Source organism: Pseudophryne corroboree, chromosome 5 (assembly GCF_028390025.1).
Source record: "Pseudophryne corroboree isolate aPseCor3 chromosome 5, aPseCor3.hap2, whole genome shotgun sequence".
In the NCBI taxonomy this organism is placed as follows: domain Eukaryota; kingdom Metazoa; phylum Chordata; class Amphibia; order Anura; family Myobatrachidae; genus Pseudophryne; species Pseudophryne corroboree.
This window is the reverse complement of record NC_086448.1, coordinates 520,935,609-520,956,055: the sequence shown is the minus strand read 5'-3', so window position 1 is coordinate 520,956,055 and position 20,447 is coordinate 520,935,609. Positions and strand designations below refer to the sequence as shown.

At 45.0% G+C, this 20,447-nt stretch overlaps 1 protein-coding gene across 3 annotated transcripts in view; it reads right to left on the bottom strand.

Moving 5' to 3' along the window:
- The window catches only part of DSP (desmoplakin), a 93,148-nt gene that overhangs the window by 4,536 nt on the left and 68,165 nt on the right, over positions 1–20,447 (bottom strand). The window contains exons 19-23 of one of the 3 annotated variants that reach the window (XM_063923109.1): positions 19,987–20,149; positions 17,839–17,922; positions 17,188–17,295; positions 16,053–16,151; positions 401–2,695 (exon numbers count right to left, since the gene is read on the bottom strand). In XM_063923109.1, coding sequence (XP_063779179.1) covers positions 401–2,695; positions 16,053–16,151; positions 17,188–17,295; positions 17,839–17,922; positions 19,987–20,149 — 2,749 coding nt within the window. The remainder of the gene's footprint in view (positions 1–400; positions 2,696–16,052; positions 16,152–17,187; positions 17,296–17,838; positions 17,923–19,986; positions 20,150–20,447) is intronic. The other 2 variants (XM_063923110.1, XM_063923111.1) reach the window with 2 other exon arrangements.

Here is a 20,447-nt window from a genome sequence, read left to right as displayed (position 1 = left end):
CATAGTTGCATATTTTCAGTTCTAACTGAATATGCTTTCTTAGGTACTCATTTTAAATATTATATTCATTTATGATGGGTTAATCATCTGAGCCAGATTTATATTGTAGGTTTTCAAGTAAGGAGACTACTGTTTATACAGTGGTAAATAGTTTGATCTTAATGGGAATTATATTTAAAATGGATTATGTCATATGTATTTTGTGAGATTAAATTAAGGGGTTTATGACAGTGATTCACTGGACAGTTTGACTATGGTGCCCCTGTCCTTAAAGCACCCATAAAAGGACACCTAATGTTCCAATTATAAATCTGACTCAATTATGAATAATTAGTTTTAAATAGCAGATATATGAACGATTACTGGACATAAGTTACATGAAGGACATTTATGTGAGTACCTCTAGTGCTTGCTTTTGGAATTTTTCAATTTCCTGTCTCAAATTTTGTCTCTCTTTCTGTAACTCATTAATTAGGCCCTGTAGCTCCAATGATCGCTTGTTGCTGATTTGTAGCTGGCTCTTTAGCTCTGTAATAGTAGCATTTTTTTCACCATCCACTTCATCTTTACACTTTTTGACTTCTTCATTTTCCAATCTAATATAGCGCAGCTCTTCTTCCTGCCTTAAGTGCTCTTTAGTCAGATTTTCTGTGATAGACTGCAGCCTTTCTATTTCTATTTTACTCTCATTTAAGCTTTTGTTTCTCTCTTCTATGGTTTTCTGCAAGTGCTCATTTCTGATATGAGCCTGTCGTAAGTTTTCTTGCTCTACATGCAGCTGCCGACGAAGACTCTCAACCTCAGTTACAAGTTTACTCAGCTCATCAATATTTCTCTGCTGATCTCTAAGTTGACTGTCTAAAGTTTCCCTCTGCTGCTGTAAGTCCTCTTCACTTTTCTTTTTAACAATAGTAATTTGCTCTATTTGCTGTGTAAGAGTTGTGATCTTTTTCATTTGCTCACTGCAACTTCTTCTGAGTGCATCCAGCTCATCTTCCAACTTTTTATTTTTTGCATGCTCATCGGAAGCAATTCTTTTTTGACGGTTTATCTCTTCCTCCAGTTTGTTCTTTTGTGTTTGCATGTCTTTCAGGTTAGACTGATGTCTGTTTATATCGTTTTCCTTTCCTTGCTTTTCTAGCGATAGTTTTTCAAAATCTGATTGAAGTTTGAATAACTGTTGTTCCTGGATTTTAAGTTTGCTTATAGTCTCTGTGGCAGTGCTGTTGGCTTTCTGCAAGTCAAAGTGGGTCCTTTGTAACTGAACATGCTCACCCTCAAGTTTTTTCCTTTGGTCTATTTCAACCTCTATAACTTTTTTCAGTCGCTCAATTTCCTTATTGCGGTCCTGAATGGTTTTGGCAGCATCTTCAAGGGATTTTTTGTGTCTGTGTTCCTCCTCGGTCCTAAGACTATTGAGCTGCCTCAGTTCAATCTCTAGCTGCTGTTTCTTTTGAGTTATTTCCGATGCCAAAGACTTCTGTTGGTAAGAGTCATCCTCTGTTTTTTTCAGGTTGTTTGTCATTTGTGTCAGTGAGATCTTCAGTCTGTTGACCTCGGTCAGCAAGTCCCGTTTCTCTCTTGTTAAGTTATCGATTTGTATACTTAAGTCACTGATGTTGTCTTCTTTCTGAACAGTTATTTCGTGGATGGTGGTTTTTGTAATGTTAATTTCTGTCTCATACTTGTTCTTTAAATTTATAAGCTGATCGTCATAACTGTTTCTTACCTTTACAAGCTCGTTTTCATATTGTCTCTGTCGTGCAGCCTCCTCCTGAAGTTGGTACTTAAACTTTTCAAGTTCATTGTTTTTCTCCTGAATTGTCCTGCCAGCTTCTTCCAGGGAAATCTTGTATCTTGCAATGTCCTCTGAATGAACATGAATTAATTTCTGTAATTCTGTTTCAAGGTGTTGCTTTCTCTGAGAAAGCTCGGAGCCTGAGGCTTTTTGCTGAAAGGCATCTTCTTCTGCCTTTCTGCGATGCTCATTTACTTGGACAACTGTGTCATTAAGTCTGGTTATTTCTTGGGTAAGATCCCTGTTTTCTCTGGCAAGCTTCTCAAGCTGAGCTCTTAGTTCATATGTGTCTTCTTCCTTCTGAACGGTTATTTGCTGTATTGTAGTCTTGGTAATGTTTATTTCAGATTCATACTTGTTCCTCAAACTACTGATTTCGTCACTATACTGCTTCCTTACCTTTGTCAGCTCATTCTCAAAGTCCCGCTTCCTCTGTCCCTCGTCCTGAAGAAGAACCCTTAGTCTTTCTATCTCATACTCCTTTTCCTTGATTATCTTGTCCGTTTCTAATTTTTGACGGTTAACAACATCATATTCACTTTGTCTTTTTTGTTGTACTTGTTCAAATTCATTCTTCTGGAGATGACACCTGTCCTCTAGTGCTTTCCTCCTTCTTTTCTCATCATCTATCTCATAGGTAAGCCTAGTTATCTTCTCATTCAGTTCTGATATCTGACTATAGCACTTGTCAAGGTTCTGTTTTGCAGAAGTTCCGTCCATTTCAGCTTTCCGCTTCATATCCTCCAGGAGAAGGAGTTTTGATTTATACTCTGAACATTCTATCTGATACTTTTGCAGATTCTGATCAAGAAATTTATTTTTCTGAGAATTATCTGAATTTGAATCTCTAGTAAGTCGCAATTCCTCTTCTAGCAGTTCAATTCTAGTGTTTTTCATCTGTAAGAAAAGAAAACTTTAAATTAGAAACAGCTGCAAAAATGGTGTTAAAGTCTTTCTAACCTTTTGGGAATTGATTTTACTGTGTCATGGTACTGTGATGTGTTTGCAAGGTGTACACAGAACCCTAGATGTGCTTTGTATGTATATTCTACAAGAACTGCAAATGTATCAGGCAAACATAAGTTTGATTATCCAAAATTACAATTTTCACACAAATTGGTTAAAAAAATAATATCTATATATAAGAAAAAAATGGAAGGCTGTCATTGCTTTATTTGTTTTCCACTCTAGTACTGTCCACATTCAGGGGGTTATTCAGGTTTGTTAGCAAACTAAAAAAGTAAGCAACTGGGCACCAACTTTAGATTTGGGTGGGATATATTGTTTTTTTACATGGTAAATACTGGCTGCTTCATTTCTAGCCTGCTATTTAGATTTCAGTTTTAACACACCCCACCGAAATCTAAATATCTCTGCACATGTTACATTTGCCCCACCTGCAATGCAACATGGTTTTGTCTAATTGCTTACTTTTTTTGTTTGCTAACAAACCTGAATAAGGTCCTCAGTCAAAATGGTGCAATTATTACACCATCTGGTCCTGATTCATGCATATGTAGCCACATCTTTTTGTTGTTGTTTTTGTTTTTTTCTTTTCTCTTAAGGCCCATATACACGGCACGATTGGGGGAGAGATGTGTGCTGAGCGGTTCGCTCAGCACACATCTCTCCCCCCGCACAGCACAGCGCGATGTGTGTTGAGTGTGTGGGGGGAGTGGGGGGCGTTCATTTCACCCAGCGGGTGAAGTGAGCAACCCGCTAGATTGGCCTGCATGCAAGCCAATCTAGCACCAGTGATAGCGATGCGTGGGGCTGCGCATCGCTATCGCTGTGAGGGGTGCACACGGAACGATCACTGCTTGAAATCTAAGCAATCTAGTCAGATTGCTTAGATTTTAAGCAGCGAACGCTCCGTGAGTACCCGCCTTTACGACCTAGAGGAAACTGGGGTCCATTTAGTACCATGGGGTATAGACGGGTCCACTAGGAACCATGGGCACTTTAAGAATTTGATAGTGTGGGCTGGTTCCTCCCTCTATGCCCCTCCTACCAGACTCAGTTTAGAAAATGTGCCCGGAGGAGCCGGTCACACTTTGGAGAGCTCCTGAAGAGTTTTCTACATTTATTTTTATGATTATTGTTTTCAGGCAGGGCTGGTTGGTACCAGCCTGCCTTCTTCGTGGGACTTAGGGGGAGTACGGCCCAACCTCTTAAAGGGTTAATGGTCCCTTTCCTCGCTGACAGGACACTGAGCTCCTGAGGGACCTATTTGCAAGCCCCACCACGGCGAGCGTACAGTCCCGCAGCAAGCCGCCACCCCTAACAGAGCCAGAAGAATGAAGAGTGGAGAGTACTGAGCCGGCGCCCTGGCTAGCGGGTCGCCGGCCACTATGGCGGCATGAGGGTACGGAGAAGCACGGCTTCTACATGGGGCAGAATGCGTCTCTGGACACAGTACACGACTGCGTCCCCATACATTGTACACAGTACCTATACTGGCACTACAGCCTTAAAATAAGAATTTACTTACCGATAATTCTATTTCTCATAGTCCGTAGTGGATGCTGGGACTCCGTCAGGACCATGGGGAATAGCGGGCTCCGCAGGAGACAGGGCACATCTAAAAAAGCTTTTAGGTCACATGGTGCGTACTGGCTCCTCCCCCTATGACCCTCCTCCAAGCCTCAGTTAGGTACTGTGCCCGGACGAGCGTACACAATAAGGAAGGATCTTGAATCCCGGGTAAGACTCATACCAGCCACACCAATCACACCGTACAACTTGTGATCTGAACCCAGTTAACAGTATGATAACACAAACGAAGTAGCCTCTGAACAGATGGCTCACAACAACAGTAATAACCCGATTTTTGTAACAATAACTATGTACAAGCATTGCAGACAATCCGCACTTGGGATGGGCGCCCAGCATCCACTACGGACTATGAGAAATAGAATTATCGGTAAGTAAATTCTTATTTTCTCTAACGTCCTAGTGGATGCTGGGACTCCGTCAGGACCATGGGGATTATACCAAAGCTCCCAAACGGGCGGGAGAGTGCGGATGACTCTGCAGCACCGAATGAGAGAACTCCAGGTCCTCTTTAGCCAGAGTATCAAATTTGTAAAATTTTACAAACGTGTTCTCCCCTGACCACGTAGCTGCTCGGCAAAGTTGTAATGCCGAGACTCCTCGGGCAGCCGCCCAGGATGAGCCCACTTTCCTTGTGGAATGGGCCTTTACAGATTTAGGCTGTGGCAGGCCTGCCACAGAATGTGCAAGTTGGATTGTACTACATATCCAACGTGCAATCGTCTGTTTAGACGCAGGAGCACCCAACTTGTTGGGTGCATACAATGTAAACAACGAGTCAGATTTTCTGACTCCAGCTGTCCTTGAAATATATATTTTTAATGCTCTGACAACGTCCAGTAACTTGGAGTCCTCCAAGTCGCTAGTAGCCGCAGGCACCACAATAGGCTGGTTCAAGTGAAATGCCGAAACCACCTTAGGGAGAAATTGAGGACGTGTCCTCAATTCTGCCCTGTCCGAATGGAATATCAGCTATGGGCTTTTGTATGACAAAGCTGCCAACTCCGAAACTCTCCTGGCTGAAGCCAGGGCCAACAGCATGGTTACCTTCCATGTAAGGTATTTTAAATCTACCGATTTTAAAGGCTCAAACCAATGAGATTTGAGAAAATTTAGAACCACGTTCAAATCCCACGGTGCCACTGGAGGCACTATTGGGGGTTGTATATGTAGTACACCTTTGACAAAAGTTTGTACTTCAGGCACTGACGCCAATTCCTTCTGGAAGAAAATTGATAAGGCCGAAATTTGAACTTTAATGGACCCCAATTTGAGGCCCATAGACAATCCTGCTTGCAGGAAATGTAAGAATCGACCCAATTGAAATTCTTCCGTTGGAGCCTTCTTGGCCTCACACCACGCAACATATTTTCTCCAAATGCGGTGATAATGTTGTGCGGTCACTTCTTTCCTGGCTTTAATTAAAGTAGGAATAACTTCCTCAGGAATGCCCTTCTCTTTTAGAATCCGGCGTTCAACCGCCATGCCGTCAAACGCAGCCGCGGTAAGTCTTGGAACATACAAGGTCCCTGCTGAAGCAGATCCCTTCTTAGAGGTAGAGGCCACGGATCCTCCGTGAGCATCTCTTGAAGTTCCGGATACCAAGTTCTTCTTGGCCAGTCCGGAGCTACCAGTATTGTTCTTACTCCTCTTTTCCGTATAATTCTCAGTACCTTTGGTATGAGAGGCAGAGGAGGGAACACATACACTGACTGGTACACCCACGGTGTTACCAGAGCGTCCACAGCTATTGCCTGAGGGTCTCTTGACCTGGCGCAATACCTGTCCAATTTTTTGTTGAGGCGAGACGCCATCATGTCCACCTTTGGTTTTTCCCAACGGTTCACAATCATGTGGAAAACTTCTGGATGAAGTCCCCACTCTCCCGGGTGAAGGTCGTGTCTGCTGAGGAAATCTGCTTCCCAGTTGTCCACTCCCGGGATGAACACTGCTGACAGTGCTACGACATGATTCTCCGCCCAGCGCAGAATCCTTGCAGCTTCTGCCATTGCACTCCTGCTTCTCGTGCCGCCTTGTCGGTTTACGTGGGCGACTGCCGTGATGTTGTCGGACTGGATCAACACCGGCTGACCCTGAAGCAGCGATTTTGCCAGGCTTAGAGCATTGTAGATCGCTCTTAGCTCCAGTATATTTATGTGAAGAGACGTCTCCAGGTTTGACCACACGCCCTGGAAGTTTCTTCCCTTTGTGACTGCTCCCCAACCTCGTAGGCTGGCATCCGTAGTCACCAGGACCCAGTCCTGTATGCCGAATCTGCGGCCCACTAACAGATGGGCAGTCTGCAACCACCACAGGAGAGACAACCTTGTTCTCGGTGACAGTGTTATCCGCTGATGCATGTGCAGATGCGATCCGGACCATTTGTCCAGCAGATCCCACTGAAATGTTCGTGCATGGAATCTGCCGAATGGAATCGCTTCGTACGAAGCCACCATCTTTCCCAGGACTCTTGTGCATTGATGTACTGACACAGTTCCTGGTTTTAGGAGGTTCTTGACAAGTTCGGATAACTCCCTTGCTTTCTCTTCCGGGAGAAATACCTTTTTCTGAACCGTGTCCAGAATCATGCCCAGGAACAGCAGATGTGTTGTCGGGGTCAATTGAGATTTTGGAAGATTTAGAATCCACCCGTGTTGCTGAAGCACTACTTGTGTTAGCGCTACACCGACTTCCAGCTGTTCTCTGGACTTTGCCCTTATCAGGAGATCGTCCAAGTAAGGGATAATTAATACGCCTTTTCTTCGTAGAAGAACCATCATTTCGGTCATTACCTTGGTAAAGACCCGAGGGGCCGTGGACAACCCAAACGGCAGCGTTTGAAACTGATAATGACAGTCTTGTATCACGAACCTGAGATACCCTTGGTGTGAGGGGTAAATCGGGACATGTAGATAAGCATCTTTTATGTCCAAGGACACCATGAAGTCTCCTTCTTCCAGATTCGCTATCACTGCTCTGAGTGACTCCATCTTGAACTTGAATTTCTTTATGTACAGGTTCAAGGATTTCAGATTTAGAATAGGCCTTACCGAACCGTCCGGTTTCGGTACCACAAATAATGTGGAATAATACCCCTTTCCCTGTTGTAGGAGGGGTACCTTGACTATCACCTGCTGAGAATACAGCTTGTGAATGGCTTCCAAAACCGACGTCCTTTCTGAGGGAGACGTTGGTAAAGCAGACTTTAGGAACCGGCGAGGGGGAGACCTTTCGAACTCCAGCATGTAACCCTGAGATACTATCTGCAGGACCCACGGGTCCACTTGTGAGTGAACCCATTGATTGCTGAAAATCTTGAGTCGACCCCCCACCGTTCCTGAGTCCGCTTGTAAAGCCCCAGCGTCATGCTGATGGCTTTGTAGAAGCCGGGGCGGGCTTCTGTTCCTGGGCAGGGGCTGCTTGCTGCCCTTTCTTACCCTTTCCTCTGCCTCGCGGCAGATAAGACTGTCCTTTTGGGAGCTTTTTATAGGAGCGAAAGGACTGCGGCTGAAAAGACGGTGTCTTTTTCTGTTGGGAGGGGGTCTGAGGTAAAAAAGTGGATTTGCCGGCAGTTGCCGTGGCCACCAGGTCCGAAAGACCGACCCCAAACAATTCCTCTCCTTTATATGGCAATACTTCCATATGCCTCTTGGAATCCGCATCACCTGACCACTGTCGCGTCCATAAACTTCTTCTGGCAGATATGGACATCGCGCTTACTCTTGATGCTAGAGTACAAACATCCCTCTGAGCATCTCGCATATAAAGGAAAGCATCCTTTAATTGCTCTAGAGTCAATAAAATACTGTCCCTATCCAGGGTATCAATATTTTCAGTCAGAGAATCCAACCACACTACCCCAGCACTGCACATCCAGGCTGAGGCTATTGCCGGTCGCAATATAACACCAGTATGTGTGTATATACTCTTCAGTGTAGTTTCCAGCCTCCTATCTGCTGGATCCTTGAGGGCGGCCGTATCAGGAGACGGCAACGCCACTTGCTTTGATAAACGTGTGAGCGCCTTATCCACCCTAGGGGGTGTTTCCCAGCGCGCCCTAACCTCTGGTGGGAAAGGGTATAATGCCAATAACTTCTTGGAAATTAGCAGTTTTCTATCGGGGTTAACCCACGCTTCATCACACACGTCATTCAATTCCTCTGATTCTGGAAAAAATACAGGTAGTTTTTTTTCACCCCCCACATAATACCCCTTTTTGAGGTACCAGCAGTATCAGAGATCTGCAAAGCCTCCTTCATTGCCGTGATCATATAACGTGTGGCCCTATTGGAAAATACGTTTGTTTCTTCACCGTCGACACTAGATTCATCTGTGTCGGTACCCGTGTCGACTGACTGAGGTAAAGGACGTTTTACAGCCCCTGACGGTGTCTGAGACGCCTGAACCGGTACTAACTGGTTTGCCGGGCGTCTTATTTCGTCAACTGACTTTTGTAATGTGCTGACATTATCACGTAATTCCATAACTAAAGCCATCCATTCCGGTGTCGACTCCCTAGGGGGTGACATTACCATCATCGGCAATTGCTCTGCCTCCACACCAACATCGTCCTCATACATGTCGACACACACGTACCGACACACAGCAGCCACACAGGGAATGCTCTAATCGAAGACAGGACCCCCTAGCCCTTTGGGGAGACAGAGGGAGAGTTTGCCAGCACACACCAAAAGCGCTATAAATGTATATAAACAACCCTAGAAGGTGTTGTTTACTATATATGCGCTCTTAATATATAAATATCGCCAATTTATGCCCCCCTTCTCTTTGTTACCCTGTTTCTGTAGTGCAGTGCAGGGGAGAGACCTGGGAGCCTTCCTCACCAGCGGAGCTGAGCAGGAAAATGGCGCTGAGTGCTGAGGAGAATAAGCTCCGCCCCTTTTTCGGCGGGCTTTTCCCCGGTTTTTAAGAAACTGGCCTGGGTTAAAATACATACATATAGCCTTAATGGCTATATGTGATGTATTTATTTTGCCACTAAAGGTAATTATATTGCTGCCCAGGGCGCCCCCAGCAGCGCCCTGCACCCTCCGTGACTGAGTCAGTGAGCCGTGTGACAACAATGGCGCACAGCTGCCGTGCTGTGCGCTACCTTCAAGAAGACTGAGGAGTCTTCTGCCGCCTGCTTTCCGGACCTCCGTTCTGCCGTCTCTTCAGCGTCTGTAAGGGGGATCGGCGGCGCGGCTCCGGGACGAACCCCAGGCTGACCTGTGTTCCGACTCCCTCTGGAGCTAAGTGTCCAGTAGCCTAAGACTCCAATCCATCCTGCACGCAGGTGAGTTGGAAATCTCTCCCCTAAGTCCCTCGATGCAGTGATCCTGTTGCCAACAGGAATCACTGAGATTGAAACCTAAAAAAAAACTTTTCTAAACAGCTCTTTAGGAGAGCCACCTAGATTGCACCCTCTCGGACGGGCACAAAAACCTAACTGAGGCTTGGAGGAGGGTCATAGGGGGAGGAGCCAGTACGCACCATGTGACCTAAAAGCTTTTTTAGATGTGCCCTGTCTCCTGCGGAGCCCGCTATTCCCCATGGTCCTGACGGAGTCCCAGCATCCACTAGGACGTTAGAGAAAACGTTTTTCTCCATTTTAAGCAACAGATTCCTCAGCCAGTATAAAAAAAGCGGGAAGACCATTGAAGGGGTGGGCCTTCACTATGAGAGGATCCAGCAGCTCACCAGCGCCATTTTACCTCTGCAGTGGTCACAGATGCTGACAGGACAGGGACGCGCAGCTCCTCCAGTGTGACTCCAGATTACCTCAGCGGTACCAGGGGGTCATAGCAGGGGGGGAGCGACTATTAGTGCACCAAGACCCCTATCAGGATACTTAGTCTGCAACCCGGCTAAGCTTGGCAATAGCGATAAGGGCGCAGTGGGGGCTGGCTCCAAACATCTCTGTGTCTCCCTGAAGGGTTCTTTGTGGGTTAATTGTGCTTAACCTTTCCTGTGTGTGTGTGTGCTGTCACATTACATTATGTCTTGTACTGCAGAGTGTTCCTCTTCACCGGGGGACTCACTACTGGGTACTCAGGGTTCACAGGCTAGCGGGACTGAACCGGAATGGGTTAATTCTCTTAAGGGAATGATCTCATCTCTTTCTTCAAAATTGTCCCGCAATGAGAAAGAGACGCAAGACTTAAAACAAACCGTGGATGAGTTTATGAATAGAGACTCAGTCCCCAAAACAGCATCTCAGTCCCCTCCCATTTGTCCGCAAAAACGGTCTCTGGCCCATATCCTGCAGTCTGACGCTGACAGGTCAGACATGGCGGAGGCAGAGGTGGACTCAGAGGAAGGGGCGCAGCTCTGTCACAAGGAATAGAGGCTTCTTATAGAGGCTTCCAGAGATGTTCTGCATATTCCTGATAAAGTGTCAGAGGAGTGTGAGGAATCTTATTTTAATGTAAAAAAGAAGTCCTCAGTCACTTTTCCTGTGTCAAAGGAATTGAATACTCTGTTCGAAGAACCATGGGTTAATCCGGATAAGAAATTTCAGATCCCTAAAAGGTTGCTCTCAGCTTTTCCTTTTCCTTTGGAGGATAGGAAAAAATGTGAAAATCCACCTATAGTAGACGCATCAGTCTCTAGGCTGTCACGTAAAATTGTATTGCCTGTTCCTGGTGCAGAATCCCTGAAAGACACGGCTCATCGTAAAATTGAGACTACTCTCAAATCACAGCTGCTGGGGTGGCCCAAAGACCCACTATTGCATGTGCGTGGATCACTAAAGCCATTGGTAAATGGTCAGGTAGCCTAATAGAGGGGTTAGATTCTTTATCTAGGGGGGGTGTTGTCTTACTCCTGCAGCATATACAGGACTCTGCGAATTTTATGATGGAAGCCTTAAAGGAAATAGGATTGCTTAATGCACGCACTACTGCTATGGCGGTGTCGGCACGCAGGGGCCTGTGGCTACGCCAGTGGACTGCTGACGCGGATTCCAGGAAAGGCGTGGAAGGCCTGCCATTCACAGGAGAGGCCTAGTTCGGAGATGAATTAGACAAATTGATCTCCACATCTACTGTGGGTAAGTCTACGTATCTTCCTTCTGCAGCCCCCCAACATAGAAGACTTATTCAGCTTCTAAGTTACAGTCCTTTCATATGGCCAAGTTAAAGGGCAAATCCAGAGGTGATTCTACGTCCTCCAGCAGCGCAAGAGGTAAACCACGCAAAGCAGCAACTGCAGGTGCTCAGGAACAGAGCTCAGGCTCTGCTTCCTCAAAGATCTCAGCATGACGGTGGACCGCAATGCCTGGAAGGCTGTCAGGTGGGAGCACGCCTACAATTCTTGAGTCAAATCTGGTTAAATTTGTGCCAGGATCCCTGGGTCATATATCTGATTTCCCAGGGCTACAGACTGGAGTTCCAAGAGCTCCCACCTCACAGATTCTTCAAATCAGGCTTGCCAGTTTCACAAGAGGCAAGTATAACTTTACAACATGCCATCCAGAAACTGGTGCAGACTCACGTCATTGTTCCAGTTCCACCTCATCAGTTAAACAAGGGGTACTATTCCAACTTGTTTGTAGTACCGAAACCGGACGGTTCGGTAAGACAAATTTTGAACCTGAATTAGTTGAACCCGTATTTACGAGTGTTCAAATTCAAGATGGAATCTCTGAGAGCGGTGATCTCATGTCTGGAGGAAGGGGAATTCCTAGTGTATCTGGATATCAAGGATGCGTACCTTCACATTCCGATCTGGCTGCCCCATCATGCTTATCTACAGTTTGCACTGCAGGACTGTAACTACCAGTTCCAGGCCCTACCATTTGGTCTGCCCACGGCACGAGGGTGTTCACCAAGGTGATGGCAGAGATGATGTTTCTCCTCCACAAACAGGGAGTGAACATAATTCCGTACCTGGACGATCTGATAAAAGCACCGTCCAGGGAAAGGTTGCTGGACAGCATTGCTCTCTCAACCAAACTTCTCCAGGATCATGGATGGATTCTGAATCTTCCGAAATCTCACCTAGAGCCAACACGGAGGCTTCCATTCCTGGGAATGATACTGAATATGGAGTCGCAGAAGGTGTTCCTTCCGTTGGAAAAAGCATTGGTAATCCAGTCGATGGTTCGGGATGTCCTGAAGCCAACCCGGATATCGGTGCATCTGTGCATTCGTCTTCTGGAGAAAATGGTGGCCTTTTATGAGGCTCTTTAATACGGAAGGTTTCACGCAAGACCCTTCCAGCTCGATCTGTTGGACAAATGGTCTGGATCGCATCTTCACATGCACCAGAGGATCCGTCTGTTGCCAAAAGCCAGAATCTCCCTTCTGTGGTGGCTACAGACTTCTCACCTCGTAGAGGGTCGGAGGTTCGGAATTCAGAACTGGATTCTGCTAACAAGAGACGCAAGCCTCAGGGGTTGGGGAGCAGTCACTCAGGGGATGCAGTTTCAAGGAAGATGGTCAAGTCAGGAAGTCATCCTTCCATTCAACATTCTGGAACTCAGGGCCATATACAACGCCCTTCTGCAGGCCTCACATCTTCTTCAAGATCAGGCCATTCAGGTCCAGTCAGACAATGTGGCGGCAGTAACACATAAACCGACAGTGCAGAATGAAAAGCAGAGCGGCAATGTCAGAAGTGTGAAGAATTCTCCTCTGGGCAGAAAGAAACGCTGTGGCGTTAGCAGTCTTCATTCCGGGAGTAGACAACTGGGTGTCACGATCCGGGTATCTGGACGCCATTTCTTACCCATCAGATGCCTCCTAAGGCTGGCTCAGCGCTCCAGGACCGGATCCCATCTGTTATCCTGATGTTTACATTCCTGTATCTCCTGTCACTCTGAGACGCTGTCACAGTAAACGCCATATTACACCTGGCATGGCGTCTCCCGCGGCCTCCGCCGCCGTCCCTGAGCTTCTGCATGCAGAGTGTCAGAGTGGCGATCGATTACGTCAGCCGCGGCCTCCGCTGTGTCCGCGTGGTTGGATGTGCACTTGTCAGCCTGGCGTCTCCTGTCTCCAGTGGCCGGCGCCGCCATTACTGTTTTCATTACCACATGGATTACAAACCAAACTTCCCTCCAAGTGTCTGCATGGGCGCAGCCATCTTGGATTCTGTCAGCTGATCATTTCCTCCAATCTGTTGTCAGTATTGTTAATCTGCATAATTGCCTAGCCAATCCCTTCCTTGCTGCAGGTATAAATACACTGTGCCTGAGCAAGGAAGGCGTCAGTGCTTTGGTTGTCAAACCTAGTTCCTGTTTGTCTCTCTCCTGTGATTGTCTTCCAGGTTCCAGCTCCTGTCTCAAGACTTCCACCATAGAGACCCGCACCAGCATTCCACCTGCGGTGTAGCCTGACTCTCCAATCCATTGTGGATTCATCTGTTTCCAGCTACAACATTATCTGCTTCCAGCCCAGCTTCCAGCAGAGTACAGCTTCTCTTAAAGGGCCGGTGTCCTTTCTACACTTTACCACTCTCCACCGGTATTATTATTTCTCCGCTCTCAAGTTCTACATTTCAGTTCATATTTCATCGCTCCCAAGTTCATTTATTATTTAACTGGTTCCAGCCAGTATCCACTCCGTGCTAACAACAGTCTGGTTCCAGCCAGTATCCACAGCAGCCGTTTTATCTTCAGCAACCCAGCTTTTCCTGGAACACCAGCTGGTACAATCCTGGGTTATCTCCATTGCTACAGTCGGGCCTGGTAAGGACTTTCCATCTAGAAGATTATAAGAACTATCTCACACTACCAGTGCCCTGTGGCTCCTGCCATCCTGTAGTACCCAGGAACTGTATTTATTCTTTGCTGACTTTTACGTTTTCTTTTACTGCTGCTGTGTTGCGGAGTTGTCATAATAAACATCATTGACTTTTATCCAAGTTGTCGTGGTCACGCCTTCGGGCAGTTATTATTCATGTTACTTACATGTCCAGGGGTCTGATACAACCTCCCAGGTTCCGGTACATCTCAGCCCCTACAACTGAGGCTGCCTCCCGTCAGCTCAGGCCCTCAGTTGTGACACTGGGAAGCAGACTTCCTCAGCAGACACGACCTGCACCCGGGAGAGTGGGGTCTTCATGTTCTTTATGATCCTAATAAGATTGGGTGTCCTGCTTCTAAGCAGACTATTGCACATTGGATCACACTTACTATCCAGAATGCTTATTGCACGGCAAGTCTGCCATGTCCAAAGTCTGTACAGGCCCACTCTACTCGGTCAGTGGTTTCTTCCTGGAGTGCTGCCCGGGGTGTCTCAGCTTTACAGCTCTGCCGAGCAGCTACTTGGTCAGATTAGAACAAGTTTGCTAAGTTCTAGAAGCTCGATACTTTGGCCTCTGAGGACCTTCAGTTTGGTCAATCAGTTCTGCAGGAGCATCAGCACTCTCCCACCCGGTTTGGGAGCTTTGGTACATCCCCATGGTACTAAATGGACCCCAATATCCTCTAGGACGCAAGAGAAAATAGGATTTTAATTACCTACCGATAAATCCTTTTCTCGTAGTCCGTAGAGGAGTATTTCCTGCACTGTTATTTGGTTAAGTAATGTTGGTTCAGCCATTGCTGTTCCTGTTTCAAGTTTGGTTAGCTTGGCTTTCCTCTTGTGTGTGCTGGTTCGGAATCTCACCACTATCCTTATATATCCTTCTCTCAAAGTATGTCCGTCTCCTCGGGCACAGTTTCCTAGACTGAGTCTGGTAGGAGGGGCATATAGGGAGGAGCCAGCCCACACTATCAAATTCTTAAAGTGCTCATGGCTCCTAGTGGACCCGTCTATACCCCATGGTACTAAATGGTCCCCAGTATCCTCTACGGACTACGAGAAAAGGATTTACCGGTAGGTAATTAAAAGCCTATATTTACACACTGTGCATGTGTACTTGACTGCATCCACATCTTTTTAAATGTATGCAAGTTTCACAGTTACACACAAGTCAGCTATTTCTGCCTGGCCACTAAATAAGCATTTCTAGGTTGAAACTGTGCAACAACACACACAAGAGAACAGTCTTGTGAGAGTGTAGTGGCTGTGTAGCCAGAGTAACTCACTAAGATGTGCCTATAAATTCAATATAGTGATTCAGACAGATCCAATGCACCCAGCATTGGGTAAGGTGCATTGGATCTGTCTGATTGTGACCATCTGTGCATTGTGACCATTCCCATAAATGCTAATGGGAATGGTCACAGCTGCTCTAGCGTATGAAGAAAAATTGGGGAGATGCAATCACAAAGATGGGTACACTTTAGGGTGTACAGTGTAGTCTCGTTAATGTTCTGTTTTCAATCAATTCGCATTCAGAATACGCCCACATTCAACCCTCTGTGCAACCCAGAATGAGGCCATCACATTTCAATTCAATCTATCCAATTTTTGAAAACTAGAAATGTTGGGTAATTAATATAATCATCCCAATTTTTGTGTGGAAAAATCTGGTATGTTTGCAGTTCCACAGATAAATATTTATAACCCTCACTATTTAAAAAAAATGACCCATTTATTGAAAGGCTCCTATTAATTACTGGATAGACTCTCCCACAGGAACTTTGATGCTGGCACCAACACTAGCATGTCTAGCGAGACGATGATGTAAACTTCTTCTATGCCAGTTGTAATGGTTTATTTACAAAATATAGCAGTGTCAGGTTTGCATTAATATTGCAACTTTTAACTGGGAAACATGACAGAAGAGATGGCCATTTGTGGTAAAGTACCTTCAAGTCTTCCATGTTCTTTGTCATTTCATGCAGAAATCTGTAGTAATCATTTCCTCTGGTAAGCAGCTCAATGTAGCGTGCCTGGATGTCAGCAGACTAGGAGGAAATACAAAGGTTGTCAACATAGGCCTGCCTTTGTGTCTGACTAAATGGTTTTCATCTAACTCATCTATGTATATTTTCTTTTAAAGTGATTTCAGTTCCTTAACAATTACATCCTATATTCTTTGTTAAAGCAAATACATTACTTAGAAAACATTACTTATATTATTATAGCCCATAATGATCTGTATGTAATTATCATTTTAAATTGCATTATATACAAGTCATCATTGCCACTCTTTTTGATCTATCAAATAAATTAAGAGATTGCAAGTAAACTGTGATGCATCTAATGAATTGTAACTGGGTTGAATAATTTATTAATTTCATATTATACAGAAAAAAGAAAAGAAATGGAGAGCAAACATTCTAAGAAATGCTATTATAACAGCATTGGTAAACATCTAGCATATATTATGGTTCACTACAAGTACAATAAAAAATTATATGCAGCAACAGGTGGGAGGGACTGGGATGGAGTGGGTGGAAGAGAGATTGAATGAGCAAAGCAGTGGACTGGGGGCTCGGCAGTGGCAGCACTGGGGTCTGTGACACCCGGTGTGGCTAAGAGACATTCTGCATGCACATCTGAAAAGGGGGTGTGACTTTGCATGCAGGGGGCATGGCTTCACAGGAGCCCCGTAGCCGTCACCTGATGAGTGTGCGGGCTGCCCCCCGGAGACTCTTCCAGCTACTTTACACTGCAACACCCGGCTCCTGTCACTGTGGATGAATCAGCATTTTGGTGTCACCCCCAGATGCAGCCCACACCCCCTTGTGACAATATGGGGAGTGGAGCAGCTAACAGTGTGGGAGGATGGGTCAGAGCAATGGGACGATTGAAGTGATCCAGCATATGCCAAGGCCCTTTACTACTTAGTCTTAACTAGATGTGCTCCATGTGGATGCAGTTTTTAGACTTCTACAATAAAAAACAGCCCGGGTGCTGTCATTTTCTGTGAAGCAAGTATCTGTAAATAGTAATGGATCATTTCAGTAAAACTCAAAAATAAATATTTGGTGCACTAACCTCTTGCATAATGACTGTAGCAGGGGACTGCACCATGGTCCTTTTTATTGGAATGTTAAGTAATGTTTCCAGTCCAGAGCTGTAAGATGCCAATTGGAGCTCATAATCCTGTACAACAATGAGATATACAAAATATGTCAGTGAAAAAAACAAACATAAAACCACTTTATCCACACATTTAAATTCACTGTGTCCTTTTTCTGCACACCACATATGCGCCAATACTCTGCAGCTTCCTAAACTGTCCTGTTTTTATTCACTGTTCAACACTGTAGAGAACTGTGGCGCCTACAAATCTACAGTTATAATAATGGCAATAGGTAAGAGTAAGGAAATGTACATTGACAACACTTACAGGGGAAGAAGAGGACAATGCTGACAACATATGTATAATGAGGGCAGGTACGGCACAATGATGACATGACAAAGTGGTAACAATAAAAACAGGGTGTGGCCAAATACTAACATAGTAGATTTGATAAATGCGTAGTAAAGTATGGCCCTATTAGTTCTAATACATTACAATAAATGTAATTTTTTGATGTTAGATTACAAAGACTACTATGGAAAGTGGCCATACAATAGTCCTTATACTCATCTATTCTCTTCCTTACTGTACTTATGGGTTACATGTTGCAGATTCTCTCTTACCTTGATAGATGATGCACATTGGTCTGCAGATCTCAGCACCTCTTCTAACTTTTCTCTTTTGCCTTGTATTTCTCCATTTAAATTCTGTGTAACAGTATAACATAATACAAATGTAAGAATACAGAACACATTTGCATTATAATACAGTGGCACTTTAAAATCTGTGCCCAGATGGGGACCAAAAGTCTATGCAAGGGGTTTCTATAGTGCACAAAGGGTTAAAGAATTTCTGCATAGGTCCATATTTTAGAGTAGCAAGTAATTAGCCAAAATACATAAAAACGAGACCGCTATTACTAGCATACATGCATAATGATGACATGTCCTCCCCAGTGTTAATTGAATAATCAATGATACAAGGGGATAGAACAAAGATTAATACGGGGCACACATTTCTAGTAATGGGTTTTCAAAACTTATACATTACATATATACACATTAGAAGTTGTAATACCAACAGACACTATGGGGGATATTCAACTGTTTGAAAAGTCGGTTGGGTGTCTGTTTTTCCTGTCTATTAGATAGGAAAAAAACAGATACCCAACTGACTTTTCAAACAATTGAATATCCCTCAATAAGTGTTAACCGTACATTTAATATTAACTTGTATAGAAAAAGTGTGTCTACCAATGTTGTAGAAACATTAAAAGATGGGAGAAGGCAAAACGTAAACAATGAAATAGCTAAGTGCTAAACACAATTAAAATGGTCATCCACAATCCTCATAGAAGGGGAACTTTAAAATGTCTACTGTTATTATAGTACACAGGTTCTCAAACTCGGTCCTGAGGACCCCACACAGTGCATGTTTCCCAGGTCTCCTCACAGAATCACTAGTACAATAATTAGCTCCACCTGTAGATCTTTTAGAACGTATCAGTGAGTAATGAATGCACCTGCTAGGTGATCTGGAAAATGTGAACTCTGTGGGGTTCTGAGGACTGAGTTTGAGAACCTCTGTTATAGTAGGATTAATGGGGGGTCATTCTGAGTTGTTCCCTCGCTAGCTGCTTTTAGCAGCATTGCAAACGCTAGGCCGCTGCCCTCTTGGAGTGTATCTTAGCTTAGCAGAATAGCGAACGAAAGGTTAGCAGAACTGCTACTAAATAATTCCTTGCAGTTTCTGAGTAGCTCCAGACCTACTCCTAGATTGCGATCACCTCGGTCCGTTTAGTTCCTGGTTTGACGTCACAAACACGCCCTGCGTTCGGCCAGCCACTCCTGCGTTTTTACCTGTCATGCCTGCGTTTTTTAGCACACTCCCTGAAAACGGCCAGTTACCACCCAGAAACACCCACTTCCTGTCAATCACACTACGATCACTCGAGCGTGGAAAAAACGTCGCTCGAGCTTGTGTAAATCTCCAAAGTTTTGTGTTAAATTACTTAACGCATGCGCGCTGCGTACCATGCGCATGCGCATTTTCCACCTAATCGCTCCTTTGCGAAAAACGGCAACGCGAACAACTCAGATTGCCCACCAATATTTCTCATACAGTCTAAAGCCCCATACACACTAGGCGATATTGTGAACAATATCACTCAGAAAGGGCTTTCTGAGCGATATTGTGAACAATATCGCCTAGTGTGTACACTCATTGGGCCTAATTCAGAGTTGATCGCAGCAGCAAATTTGTTATCAGTTGGGCAAAACCATGTGCACTGCAGGTGGGGCAGATATAACATGTGCAGAGAGAGTTAGATTTGGGTGGGGTGTGTTCAAACTGAAATCTAAATTGCAGTGTAAAAATAAAGCAGCCAGTATTTACCCTGCACAGAAACAAAATAACCCACATAAATCTAACTCTCTCTGCACATGTTATATCTGCCACACCTGCAGTGCACATGGTTTTACCCAACTGCTAACAAATTTGTTGCTGCGATAAACTCTGAATGACCCCCTCTATCGTTAAGGATGCGCACTCCCGTGCGTCGTTAAGGACCCCCTCCCTCGTCTGAACATGTACAGATGAGGGAGGTCCTCCTTAACGACAGCTATGCTGCAGATGCTGCATGGCCGTTGTCCCCCCCCCCCCCCTATATCGATCCCTTCCCCGCATATATCACAATATCGGCGTCGGCGGGGATCGCCCAGTGTGTATTGTGCTTAAAGCAGGTAACCAGTCTATCCTGCTGTGTTACATACCTTTTGCTCACTTAGATATCTTGCAACAGTGCTTGAATCTGAAAGCTTGGCAGACTCCAAGACATCTTGCTTGTGCTTAGTGTCACTTATCCATTTGCTTAGTGCCTGGTACATGTCTTTATAATTGCTCAGCTGTTTTGCTTGCTTCTCCAGTTCCCATGACCTGGAAACAACAGATTGTAGATAAATCGCCTATAGAATTACATTGTACTTTCTTTTGTTCCTAAACACATTTATTTTACACCTATTTAGCAGTCAGGTAATGTTTGTGGGATATAATGCTCAACTTAAAGGACCTAGGGGTCTATTTACTAAGCCTTGGATGGAGATAGTGGACGTGGATAGGGATAAAACAACAATAACCAACCAGCTTCTAGCTGTCATTTTCAAATAAAGCCTGTAACATGACAGTCAGGAACTGATTGGCTGCCACTTTATATCTCTCCACTTTATCTCGTTCC